Genomic DNA, 14,064 nt, shown 5'->3' with positions numbered 1-14,064 from the left:
TTTGAGTTGGATGACCGTTCTAAACGATCTTTCCCAGTCGGATCTAGATTTTTTTTTCCTTCTCCTGAATTCCCAATTGTCTTGGACGCACTGAAGTCGGAGATTTCCAAGTTCCCAGTTGTTTTGAACATGGCATTAGTCTCAGCTGAGGGAGAGCGCAGCAGCTGGTGCGCCTCTCACTGTCCCTGCTCTCTCCTTCCTTTCCTCCGGTGACACTGTCACCGTCTTCCACCCGATGGCGAAACGCAGTCGCACCACATCTAACTCTAACACAAATTCGTGTTGTTCCTATGACCGGAGAAAGTTAAATATTAAAAATAGACTACCTAATAATAAAAACAAGGCTGTCGATACACTTAGCTACTCATTCATTACAGCGGGAGTGGAAGCATGGAGAAGCGCGTTTTGTTTGCAAGTGTTGAATAAAGATTGACAGTGCTGAATCAAAATGTTACATTAATTCAGTCATAAAACAGCAGCTCTTTGCTGTATTCATTGATAGTCTCTGTAGTCATGGTTTTGAACGTTATGAAATCTTACGTAGGATAGTACTCAACTGTTGCCGCTGGGGTCGTGGAAGCCCGTAAGCACCGTGATTTGAGCTATCCGATTGGCCATCACAGTAGGCAGATTCGATTTAGACCCAGATCTCCCGGTCAGGTGGAGTTTGTTTTTTCAGACAAATTAAATGGTTCAAAATTGGAATACGTTTCCTCTCGGTGCGCAGGGCTTCTGAATCAAGTGCACATACCGCCAACAGCCCTCGCTTCATATTCGTCGCCAAACCCACTGGCTCCAAGTCCCGCCTTATCTCTGCTCGCTGGTCACCATAGCGGCACCCACCAGTAGCACACGTTCCAGCAGGTATATCTCACTTGTCACTCCCAAAGCCAATTACTCCTTTGGCCGCCTCTCCTTCCAGTTCTCTGCTGCCAATGACTGGAACGAACTACAAAAAAATCTCTGAAACTGGAAACACTTATCTCCCTCACTAGCTTTTAGCACCAGCTGTCAGAGCAGCTCACATATCACTGCATCTATAAATAGCCCAAACAACTACCTCTTCCCCTACTGTATTTATTTTGCTCCTTTGCAGCCCAGTATTTCTACTTTGCACACCCATCTGTCAAATCTACCATTCCATTGTTTTAATTTCTATATTGTATTTACTTCGCCACCATAGCCTATTTATTGCCTTTACCTCCCTTATCTCACCTCATTTGCTCACAATGTATATAGACTTGTTTTTCTCCATGTAACTCTGTTGTTATAAGTGTCGAACTGCTTTGCTTTATCTTGGCCAGGTCGCAGTTGTAAATTAGAACTTGTTCTCAACTTGCCTACCTGGTTAAATAAAGGTGAAATAAAAATATAAAATAAATTAAAAAAACAGCACAGCACAACACAAACAAACGGAACGCAAGCCTTTATCATTGGCTCTTCTACAGAAATCTTTGATGATCGACTATGAATGCCTTGAAGATCGACCGGTTGGTGGCCACTGGTCTAGGGGATTGACACCGGGCATTCGCATGGTGAAACATGTTACCAGTGACAGCTAGTGGTACGATACACTAGCAACACATTACTATCACAGAACAGCTCACATTTGTTCCACATGTGCTAAGTTGATCATACAAATATAAAGAGCCCATTTGTTTAGCTTTAACATTGTGTTAAGATTGATTTACGTATGGTGATGCCTCCATGAACAGGTTGGGCAGCCTATAGAAGAATGAAACAGTCGGTTCCTGGTTCCTATCCTGTTTGGAAGGCAGGAATGTAGCCTATGCGTGACTAACATGGCACTGAGTTACATATTCTTACTGGGTCATAAGACTGCATTGCAACTCACTGTGTTCTGTATCTAAAGTAGATCTTGGCCAAATGAGGCAAGGAAAGTTTCTATGCAAACCCCATTGTTCGCTGGAGAACAGTTAAACTAGTGTGAGTTGGAGGAAGCATTGAACTCACACTACCCCATTTCCAGTGGGGAAAAAAAAAATCACCTCAGTAAATTATTTTCTTCCTGAATCTCATTTTGAGAATTATATTTTTGGTTGTGACATTGTCAGAGTGTGAGTGATAATAGCCTAAACGAAATGGGTTGTAATATGAACTGATACGAAATCAGTTTGTGTAATGCTTGACACTCAGATCTCAAAATAATAGGATGATATAGCCTAACCGCTTAGAAATACAGACACAAAAGCTTAATGTTTGTATTGGTACATGTCCTGTGAAGTGATCAACTCTATCTAAACTTTAGAGTTTAATCTGAAAAAGAGGCTGAATCTGTTGGCATCCGTGTGACATCTAATACACACCCCCCCCCAAACGCAACAAAGACGGCACTGTGTAGGTACACAAAGAATGCCGGGTTTGAAACTGGGAATCCACAGACGGCTTACCATGAAACATTGCGCTCTGCCTTCACCCGATGGCTGTGCTCTATTCGCATAAGGTGTGCACAGTAAGTGTATGACATTTGATCACAACTCCAATCAGTGACCTCAGTCAAATTAAACCTTAAAGTAACTGCTCTCAATTTCAGTGTCCTTCACTCAAGATTCGAATTGATTGGAATTGTTTGTTCACTAACTTTCTCAACAAAAAAAAACAGTCAATAGTATTAGTTATATCAACACAGTTATATTATCACAGCAATGGAAATATCTGAATAAGAAACAGTCATAGATAAGTCTCAGGATCTAAATACAAAAATCTAAATACAAATGCATGATAGTGCAAAGTTGACTTTATGAACAGGCTAGTTATAGAAATGCACCAGAGTTTGGACGGGAATCCTTCTGATTTCTGTATCTGTGTGTTAGCCACACTCCCAAGATCTGAAATTAGATGGAAAAAAAATATGGCTGAATGTGAGATTAAATGAATACTAAAGCACAATATACACAGTGTACAAAACATTAAGAACACCTTCCTAATATTGAGTTGCACCCCCTTTTGCCCTCAAAAGCCTCAATTCATTGGGGAATGGAATTTACAAGGTGTGACGTGTTCCACAGGGATGCTGGCCCATGTTGGACTCCAATGTGTCCAAACGTTGTGTCAAGTTGGCTGGATGTCCTGGTGGACCGTTCTTGATACCCATGGGAAAGTGTTGCGCATGAAAACCCCAGCACTGTTGCAGTTCTTGACATACTCAAACTGGTGAGCCTGGCACCTACCACCATACCCCATTGAAAGGCACGTAAATATTTTGTCTTGACAATTCACTCTCTGAATGGCACACAATCCATGTCTCAAGGCTTAAAAATCCTTCTTTAACCTGTCATCTACACTGAAGTGGATTTAACAAGTAACATCAATAAGGGATCATAGCTTTCACCTGGTCAGTCTGTCATGGAAAGTGCAGGTGTCCCTAATGTTTTGTACACTCAGTGTAGATAAACAGATTTGGAATTGTTGAATTCATTTCTGAAGCCAAAGTCAAAATCAAAAGTCGAAAATGTAGAGTGTGTCAATGACATAATATAAAAATGCAGACAGTAAAAGTCCCCACTACAAAGTGTTATGTTTTCAGTTCCAATTTACAAAGGAATCCCACAGCCTTTTACTATGTTACACAGCAAATTATAACCAGTGCATTGCTATGAGGCTACAGCAGGTTGCTAACCTCTGTGAAGCTGAAGAAGCATCCAATCCCACCCACAAAGCGCAAAACCTCCTCAGCATGACTTTGGATGATTGGAGCACAAGGGTTGCAGGATAATGGGTTGGAGAAACAGTCCTGTAGTGTGAGGAAGCAAAGTAGACAGGACAGAATTGAAGTAATGTGGTCATCACTCAAGATACTATCTGACAAACATGTTGCTGGTTTTTACTGATAACAAGCCAGTGTCTTCACCGCATCACAGGTGCCATTATAGTTTGGATGGAAGAAGCCACAGCAGTTTAGAGTTTTCTCCACATCCTTCTGAGTGGCCTCGGACTTGTTCCAGCCCACCTCTAGGAGTTCTTTCTACAGTGGGGGAAATGGATGAAGCGGTGCAGGGAGATTTGAATTCTGTGACCAGAGCCTCATTCAGCATGTCATCAATCTCTGGAGATCAACTGGAAATCATTCACACTTTCCATTTATGTTGTGCCTTATCCATTTGTTAAATATCTAATACAGGTCACAGAAGTAAAGTATGAATGATTTCCAGTATTTAATTAAGGTGTTCTACAGATTAAGTGGTCATGAATCACATTATACATTGTCACGTACCTGCTGCTCATTATTGATAGCCAGACATGCGGCAGACACTGACAGCTGCACCATGAACACCAGGAAAAGGATAATCATGTACTGAGGCCAACTAAGGAAGCTCACATGTGACAACCCTCTGGAAACAAACTAGGTAACATTAGGCAGTAATTTGAAAGAGAATTGTTCATAAAGTGAGAAACTAGCAGTTATTAAGAGTAGTCTGGGTACACATTGAGACTAAGATCCTCTATTATACGACAGTCCTCTGTGTTTGTTTCGATAGGTCTTGTGTTGTAGTAGTTTGTATTCACTTAACTATGTAATGATAGGGAATAAAACACATTACAACCACACAAAACCAATCATATCACATGAAGGTGATGAAAAGTAGGATCAGCTTCCCTTCCCCAATCCTAATCTTAACCATTAGTTGAGAAAATGCAAAAAAACATGACCCAAGTTCAGTGTCTAGGGGCAACTTCACCCTACTCCTGATTGAAGGATACAAAGAACAGCAGGACCTGGTGGTGCAGCAGAGCTCCACAGAGGCCCACGAAGGCCACAAATAACAGGAAGATGCCCACGCCAATGACTCCAGCCACCAACCGAATACTGGAGACCAGGCCAAACCATTTCCCCCAAGCAGCTACTCCAATCAGCAACAAGCTCACCATCTGAAGACCAAGCACAATAAAGTGATAACAGAAGTCCACTAGGAACTGAAAAGTACTTAAAGGACACTTCATGCTGATTTCTTTGATGTGGGCAAAGTCAACACCATCTCATATTTAGGCTACAACCTTCAGGTAGATTAAAGTCTTTAGACAGATGTTAAGATGAAATAAATAATAAATATTGTATTAAATCTATGTAAGACATTTAGAAAGTATCAGAGTATTTTGATTATATTATACATTAATTGCAAGAATTGTATGACGATAATTTATCACGCTATACAGATACGGTTTTGACAAGTGGTTCCCAACCTTTTTCGGTTACTGTACCACCAACATAAATTTGCTCTGCCCCGAATAACCCTGAAGTAATCCCATAAGTACATTTTACAAGTAGGTTTATGGTATCATGAGGCTTCTTAAATACCCCCAGGGGTCCTAGTACCCCTGGTCGGGAACCAATAGTTTAGACTTTACATTAACTGAGAGACATTTTGGCAACTGTTTGGAATGTAGCCTACTATCATTTTGATAGGTGTCACAACGACTTAATTTGTATGATAGCCTTCTTGCCCTGGCTATATCATTCTTGACTAGAATCATGTTGGCTTTTGCACTTTCATTAATAGCCTATCATCAAAAACAATTCGTACCCATATGGAAACATCAATGCGTGGTACTTACAACATAAAGTATGTTCAGAGCGCATAAGGAATTCTTCGTGCAAACATATCCTCCGCAACCCATTGTCGATATTCGTTTTTTATCCTCTAAAACAAAGCAATTCTCAGACTGAAATGTATCCGAGTTGGAAAAGTAAGAAGTCTTATCATTCAATGAAAAACACTGACTGTGGCGTTTTACAGGTGTGTAGGATTCCAAGGAGGGACAAGTCCAGGGAAATAGGTTTTAAACTTACCTGATTGGTCGTCTTGAAGTGATGACATGCATATGTGTAACCGATGTGAAATGGCTAGTTAGTTAGCGGTGGTGCGCACTAATAGCGTTTCAATCTTGCGTTGCAAGGGCCGCGGATTTTGTGGCGCGATGGGTAACGATGCTTCGTGGGTGTCAGTTGTTGATGTGTGCAAGGGTCCCTGGTTCGAGCCCGGGTTGGGGCGAAGAGAGGGACGGAACTGTTACATATGCACTGTTACATATGCAGTTAAATACATGTGTGATAGCTGAGCCAAGTGTTACTTTAATCACCAGATACTGTGTATGTTTATTTATTAATCATTTATCATTTGTTCTTAACTTACTTTCCTAGTTAAATAAATGATGAATAAATAAACATACACAGTATCTTTATTTATTCATCATTTATTTAACTAGGAAAGTAAGTTAAGAACAAATTCTTATTTACAATGACAGTCTACCCCGGTCAAACCCAGACGACGCTGCCCTATGGGACTTACAATCACGGCCGGTTGTGATACAGCCTGGAATCGAACCAGGGTCTGTAGTGACGCCTTTAGCACTGAGACGCAGTGCCTTTTAGACCACTGCGCCACTAGGGAGTTTTACAAGGACCAGGCTGTACTGTAAGACATTTCACATAAAATATTCCCTTACGAAAAAAGATTGCAATCAAAGTGCAGTATGCTGCAAATACTGCGTCCAAAAATTGCATTTTTTTAAATAGCATTTTTTTTACTGCAGTAATTTTGCAGTGTAACTGCAGTTAGAGTGCAGTATAACTGCAGTTCAACTGCAGTAGTACACTACAGTTATTCTGAAATTAATGCTCCAAAATACCACAGGGACTGCAGTTTCTGCACTTTTACTGCAGTTTCAAAACGGCAATCTTTTTTTGTAGGGGTTTGAACCTACAATGATGAGGGAAAATACTTTTGAAACAATGGGAGCATATAATGACTGGTTATGACACTAATGTATCTTTAACCTTTATCCTCTAATTTGGACATTGATAAACAAACAACACTTGCTTTTCAATAAAACACCTTAATATTTGTTATTCAAGTTATGAAAGTGTGTTTGTGCTTATGGACAAATGTGATGAATTATACCCCACTAAAACATATTGAAGAACACTGACGGCTAGAGGAACAATGTATACAATACGTACAGTCTAAACCCTTCAACATATCAAGAATGAACTTTCTAGACTTCCGTGGAACTGCTAACAAATGTTGAAAAGGGGGTGGGATGGGCTTTGAAAGCGGTTCGTATTATGATAAATAATTAAGGTGTTGAAATTTTGTATACTGTAGTAATATCTATGCATATTATTTACTTTCTGTGTTAATGTCTTCAATGGAAGAGAAAAAGTTGAATGAATTAATATGAATTTCAATGCCCACCCCTATACTAAACACGTGGTACAGTCTGAAAACACTAGTTTAACCTCAACAGCCTGCAAGCAAGCTTCAGAGTGAAAACCAAACAACGTGATAGTCTATAATTTAGTTTCACTCATAATTATCCATATTTGTCTTATGTCATTGACTGATTTTTTTTTTACACACAATTCTAGCCAATATGTCAGCTCTGAAGAAGGGAGATCTATCTTCCACCGAGAGGGAATTATTCGTAGTTATTGCTGCAGGTAAATCCTCTTTACTTTAATGCTAATGCTAGCTAGCTAGACACTACGCTTGCTACTGTAGTCTAGATAAGATATCTGAGATTGCTGTACCATTTCACTTTTAACTAGTACTTTATGTAATGGGTTAAATTATGTTTCTAATGATGGTGGCTATATGGCTAACTTGATAGCTCAATCCAGCAAGTTGCATTGGAAGGGAACTTGCTAACTACTGTAGCTAGTTAGCCAAGTTAGTACAGATAGTTATAAAAGTCTCTAATCTGCTAACGTTAGTATTGTACTACTAGACGTTATGTTACCTAGCTAGCAAGTTCACGAAATTGCTGAAACAGTTTTCTAGACAAGACAACTGTTGGTTGTTTCAAACCTTGGTTAACTTGTGGCAGTGTTCATAACTTTTAATGCAATACAATCCCTTGAAGGTATAGCATGCATGTACAAGTAATGATTGACCTTTGATGCTTTTTCTCAGGAAATGTTCAAGAAGCCTCAAGATTATTGGGCTGCAAGGATGTCAGAGTCAACTGTTTGGATGAGGTTTGATTTTTCAACAATATTCTATTGTAACATTTAGTTTTTAGTTGATTTATGCTCTTCATAATTTGTCTGCAAACAGGACAGTAAGGAAACCACAGGCAGCATGTCTCTCTTTGTTTCATAACATTGCCTATGTCTGCTGTCAAGAGGAAGGCAGTCCAGACACTCCACAGTTTAGCAAAGTCTATTTCCCGCAATCTCATTGTCCTGTATTGTGCATTCTACAATGCTGTGCAATGGGAAATATTTTTATATAGATTTAATTCAGCATCATTTGTCTATAATAGGCTACTTAAATGATGCATATCTACAACATGCACTACTGACAGTTCTGTTTCTCCTCCTCAGAATGGGATGACTCCCCTCATGCACGCTGCATACAAGGGCAAGGCAGACATGTGCAAGCTGCTACTGCAACACGGGGCAGATGTGAACTGTAATGAACACGAGCATGGATACACGGCACTGATGTTCGCCGGGCTGTCAGGTAGGCACATTTTCTCACAGTTCATATTGCTGAGAAAGGATATCCCTGTGTAGATCAGGGTGCCCCATGGTGAATTCATTCATTTGACTGTGTGCGGTAACTCTTTTCTCCCCGCCTTGTCATCTAGGTAAGACTGATATCACCTGGATGATGTTAGATGCAGGAGCGGAGACAGATGTGGTCAACTCCGTCGGGCGAACAGCATCTCAGATGGCTGCGTTTGTCGGTAAGTACAGAGTGGATATCACACATAATAGGAAGTGTATGTGATGTCTGTGACGTAGAATAAACATGAATGACTCCATATTGGCATTGCCACCCATTATTCTGATCGTGTTCATTAGGACACATTCTGTTTGGAGCCTTATGAATGCAACCTCTGTCACAGTGAGACATCGGCACTTGTTTCTCACCCAGGTGTATCTCCTTTCCTCTCCCCAGGGCAGCACGACTGTGTGACGGTGATCAACAACTTCTTTTCGCGGGCCAAGCTGGAGTATTACACCATACGCCAGGGGCTGGAGAAGGAGCCCAAGCTGCCCCCCAAACTGGCAGGGCCCCTCCACAAGATCATCATGAGCACCAACCTTAACCCCGTCAAGGTAAATACCACCACCGCTGTCTCTGAGCCACAATATGGAATAGTGGTTTTGGAGTGAGATATTAAGTGATGCATATTTGATCAAAGCAATGTGTACACCAGACCACTCAGACCAGCAAGGATATCAGGCCAAAAAAAAAAGTAAGCAGACCTTTTCTGACTAAAGACAAATCTGTTGGAGAACTGTAAAAGGCAAAACAAAAAGACAGACCACCACCATATAACCCTATCCGTGCGTTATGTCACCTTTTTATAAAGCTTAGCTTTTTGGGGAATAGTGGGTTATGTGACCTTTGGCAATCCATCCAACATAGGGAGCTGTTATGTCACCCTTTATAGTGTATGAGAACCCCCCCCCCCTCCTTCTCGCTCTGTCTCTCTCAGATGGTGCTTCTGGTGAAGGAGAACCCGGTGCTGGCTGAGGCGGAGGCCCTGGAGAAGTGCCGGCGGGTGATGGAGCTGATCTGTGAGAAGTGTGTGAAGCAGCAGGACATGAACGAGGTGCTGGCCTTGAAGATGCACTACATTAGCTGTGTGCTGCAGAAGTGTGCCTCCTTCCTCAAGGAGCGCGACGACAAGCTGGAAGGACTCATCAAGAGGTGGGCGAGGGGGGGGGGTTGGACTGTATGGGCTGGTTTCCCAGACATGCATAGAGTATACACATATGAACATGTAAATACATATGGGGCTGGTTTCCCGGACACTATTATTACTATAGATATTTTTTATTAAACTGGACTGACAGAGGATGTCAGTGCAAAAAGTTGGTAAGATAAGGAAGAAATTGCTATGAAATGTGTATATATCTGGCTGCACTGATGATGTGTAGAAATACTCTGACACACTAAATCTGTTTTTGATTGTTGTATATACTGTATTGCAATGCATACAACCCCAGATGTCATTGCTGTCCCCATACAGCTTGTTGAAGGGCCGGGACAGTGACGGCTTCCCGCTGTTCCAGGAGAAGTTCATCAGAGAAAGCATCCGCAAGTTCCCCTACTGCGACGCCACACTGCTGCAGCAGCTGGTCCGAAGTATCGCTCCTGTGGAGATTGTGAGTCAATCAGTCATCAATCAAATTGATTTATGAAGCCTCTTTTCCCATCAATATTTGTCACAAAGTGCTTTTACATTAATGCTCTCTCTCGTGATGTCTCTCTGTGTCTTTAATATAGACTCATTTTGCAACGTCAGTTTGAGTGAAGCACCACTCGTAATAGTTTCATGTTATGGGCTTAATAACCTTTTCAACGTTTATACTGTTAGGACTGATTTCCCGGACAAGTCATGGACTAAAAAGCATGCTCAATGAGGAATTCCCTTTAAAATAGCTTTTTAGTTCATGACTAGGCTTAATTTGTTACCCTTGGTGTCATTTTCAATTGTTTGTACTGTATATCTTGTGTATATTTAGAATTTTCTCTACCATTTCCCCTTTCTGTCCTGGTCAGGGTAACGATCCTACAGCCATCTCAGTTTTGACCCAGGCTATAACAGGACAGGTGGGCTTCATGGATGCAGAGTTCTGTACCACCTGTGGGGAGAAGGGAGCGGAGAAGAGGTGCTCCATCTGTAAAATGGTAGGCACAATGCGCTTTTCTACAGTAACTCATATCAATACAGTCAAATGCTATATTCATATATCCACTGTCATCATTCATTGACCATTGCTATTGCAGTTCTATCTGTCATTATGTATCCTTGCATCCGATGCATGGGCCTCTCTTCTTACCCAACACATGCAACGTTTTTGTGTTCCTATAGGTGATTTACTGTGCCCCAGCCTGTCAGAAAATGCACTGGTTCACCCATAAGAAGGTCTGCAAGCAGCTTCAGGAGCAGAGAGAAAAACACGAGGCCGAGTCAGCCAAGTTGATGGAGCGACAGAGGAAAGGTATTGGAGAAATATTCTTGGGCCGTACATTTTCCTGTCACCTCTTGTTTCATTTGTATATGTCTCATTGTAATTTTAAGTGACCAAGGATGACATGAAACACCTACTGTACATTGGTTACAAAACGATGCTTGGTTTTGAATAGGATGCTTCAGCTTCAAAAGTGGTAGTTAGGTTAAATCGTCTTTCCATTGCGTCGTGTTACAAGGAATCATGTTAACAGTGGGCTCCTGATGTGTTTCTCAGAGCAGAGCCAGGCGGTAGAGTCGGCGACAGGCTCCATGCAGGACCTCTCAGTGGGACCCAATGCAGACTCTCCGTCTTCTTCGTCAACCTCTGACAACCAAGCAGACCCCCCTCCCCCCAGCCCTGTCTCCACCACTCCAGCCACAGAGAACTGAAGGGGGGGCCTGTAAAGGATGTCCAACACAGGTGCACAATGCCTATACACCCTGCTGTCTCCCCTACTACAGGTCTACCCTGTTGTCCTAGAAGGTCTAAGGGAGGCCTGCCATGTAAGGCCCAACAGTTAACCTGGGGATCAAGTACGCAGGAGCTTCACACAAGCTTAAGGCCTGAACCCATGGGAAAGGATCCCTTATTTATTGATGATCTGACATTGTTTTCCACCAAAGCAACGTAACACTATTGCACACGATGGAAGAAGGGTTAGGGTCACGAGTGTCTATGCTTTTTTTATTCCATGTTTTTATTTTTATTTTTTTTCATCATTCATGTCCAATGTTAAATTGTAGACTAATATAATTATGTCGGTGGTTTTTGTTCAAGAATAATGGAAAGTGCTTCAGGGAGTGTGATGTAAAGAAGTAGTAGTAGATTTAATTGGTATTCTGTTTGTTCATGTCCTTAATTTCCCTAGTTAATAGATAAAGGACATTGTTTCCAAACATACAGTAAAGTGGCTTGAATTGGCCAAGAATAAAATGTATTTTCAAGTTACTGTAACCTCCTGAAAAAGCAACTTGGCAAATCCCTCTAACAATGTGGCTTTTTTGTTGTTGTTGAATACTGATGTTTCGAAGATGTCAAATGACTGTGATTGCAATACAACAGAATAAACACCACAGTACTGTCTCTGTGCTTTTGATTGTATGACAGATTACTCACCTGGGTGTCAGTCTGTTTGTATCAGTCATGCCAAACAATGTTTCGTATGACACCGCGTTGACATGATAGCACAAACAGATCTGGGATCAGGCTAAGACTAGACTCCACTCCCATGGGAAATGTGCTTAACGTAGACCAGTGAGGATTCAGACTCCCAGAGTTCTTCCTCCAGTTCATCCTGTACTGTGTAACATTGAACTGGGGTGTCTGTTTGTTGTGTAGTAGTAATGAGAAAACTGTGATTCTATTGACTGGTATAATTCAGCTAGAGCTCCCTCTACAGGCTCATACAGCATGACACCACAGTGGTATGACCTCCAGGTGAGAATTTCAATTGTATTTCCTCACATCCTCCTCCTCTTCTCAAAGCATATTGGAGCAGAAGATCTGAGGTTCCTCCCCTGGGATATTCTCCTGCAATGCATTTTGAGAAGAAGCCAAGGAGAGAGGACATGAAGAATCAGTTAAATACAATTGAGATTCACCCCTCTTGTTTCTGGTGCAGTTATCTGAACATGACAGTGAGGATGTTGGCCCCTGGCTGGTTCCATTCCCCCAGTGGTGGAAATTGCCTTCCAGTCCACAGTGGAGAACTGCATGATGGATCTCTGCATGGCTCTGTGCACACTGGGATCTGCTATCTCACCGAATGGGCTCCTGGGCAGAGATAAGCATCCATCACAGAGAAGCACATATAAATAGACATTGAAAACGTTCAATACTTTAGCAGTCATACATTCAATTGTAACATTGCAGAATTTGTATCAAGAGATAATCACCCATATCCCTTATTTGTGACTTACTTTAAATGTCTTGAACCATAGTGAACTGCAAGTCAGATGAAAATTATCAAATTGATTGCATATTATCTCAATTTTCAAGTCAATATATTAAAAAAGCTGGTGAATTGCAATATAAGCCAAGTGTTCTTCTCCTTTGGTACAGTACAGTATTTTACCTTGAGCAAGGTGTCATCACTCCCCACAGATGCCAGTCTCTCTACTGGCAGGAGTCTCTGCCCGGCTGCCAACTGGGGGACACAATGGTGTTCTACACTAAACGGCTGTAATGAACTGTTCCTCTCATCCTGCTTCATCTCTGTCAACTGGGAATCACTTTAGGTTCAACAAGGATCCCAGACTTGACACAGCAATGTATTGTAACAGTTTCACTAGTTAGTTGCTTATTTTCACATTTTTGGAATATGATTTCAATATTTGTTGACATACGTCTTCTATCCAATAACTGCACTGATGGCAAGTTATGGACCACATATTGACGATATCCGGTCTGTTGTGAGTAGCGATTCAGGGAAAAAAGCTGCAAAAAAAATGGTCAAACAAGCTTTCATCTACAATACTGTGTCAAATCTAAAGGAGGCTGGTGGGGGGAGCTATAGGAGGACAGGCTCATTGTAATGGCTGGAATGGAATTAGTGGAATGGTATCAAACACATGGAAACCACGTTTGACTCCGTTCCATTTGTTCCATTCCAACCATTAAAATGAGCCCGTCTTCTTATACCTCCACCCACCAGCCTCCACTGGTCATATCTGTTGTTCCTCATATAACCATGTCAAATGTGAGGGCCTTAGACTGTACAGTATCAGTGGAATCCCTATTCACTCACTGACAGTGTGGAGATGCTGCAAGTTCCTCAACTCAGCCACGCAGTCCTCCAGCCTCTTCATTTGGTGTTTGTGCAGAAGAAGAACCCAATGACAGGTTAGGTGTCCCAGGGCGTCTAGGAATGGAAAACATACAGTAAAGACAGTAGCCTGGGTGCCAGCCTGTTTCTGCTCTCTTAACAACTCCATGTGAAATTGTCAAGCCAAGTTTGGCATGACAATTTCACATGGACTTGGCAAGAGCACAAACAGATCTGGGAACAGTCTATAAACAGGACAGGCATGTGTGCACTTGAGGATGGAAATCACAGATCCACAACAAGACAA

At 41.6% G+C, this 14,064-nt stretch overlaps 2 protein-coding genes across 2 annotated transcripts; one reads left to right on the top strand and one right to left on the bottom strand.

The window, feature by feature from the left end:
- Positions 1-2,740: 2,740 nt before the first annotated feature.
- LOC106584540 (tetraspanin-13) lies at positions 2,741-5,761 on the bottom strand. The gene is made up of 6 exons (XM_014169954.1): positions 5,575-5,761; positions 4,723-4,890; positions 4,235-4,315; positions 3,872-3,985; positions 3,641-3,754; positions 2,741-2,849 (listed from the first exon to the last, which is right to left on the bottom strand). The coding sequence occupies exons 1-6, from the start codon at positions 5,635-5,637 to the stop codon at positions 2,775-2,777; spliced, it is 615 nt and encodes a 204-aa protein (XP_014025429.1). The 5' UTR covers positions 5,638-5,761; the 3' UTR covers positions 2,741-2,774.
- Positions 5,762-7,261: 1,500 nt separating this feature from the next.
- Positions 7,262-12,076, top strand: LOC106582298 (ankyrin repeat and MYND domain-containing protein 2). Its single transcript, XM_014165247.2, has 11 exons — positions 7,262-7,301; positions 7,388-7,459; positions 7,932-7,996; positions 8,345-8,483; positions 8,611-8,709; positions 8,925-9,085; positions 9,469-9,683; positions 10,006-10,141; positions 10,539-10,667; positions 10,852-10,981; positions 11,228-12,076. Exons 2-11 carry the CDS (start codon positions 7,393-7,395, stop codon positions 11,380-11,382), a joined length of 1,296 nt encoding a protein of 431 aa, XP_014020722.2. The 5' UTR covers positions 7,262-7,301; positions 7,388-7,392; the 3' UTR covers positions 11,383-12,076.
- The last annotated feature ends 1,988 nt before the right edge of the window (positions 12,077-14,064 follow it).

This window comes from Salmo salar, chromosome ssa02 (genome assembly GCF_905237065.1).
Source record: "Salmo salar chromosome ssa02, Ssal_v3.1, whole genome shotgun sequence".
NCBI lineage: Eukaryota > Metazoa > Chordata > Actinopteri > Salmoniformes > Salmonidae > Salmo > Salmo salar.
This window is presented reverse-complemented; position numbering and strand designations above follow the sequence as displayed.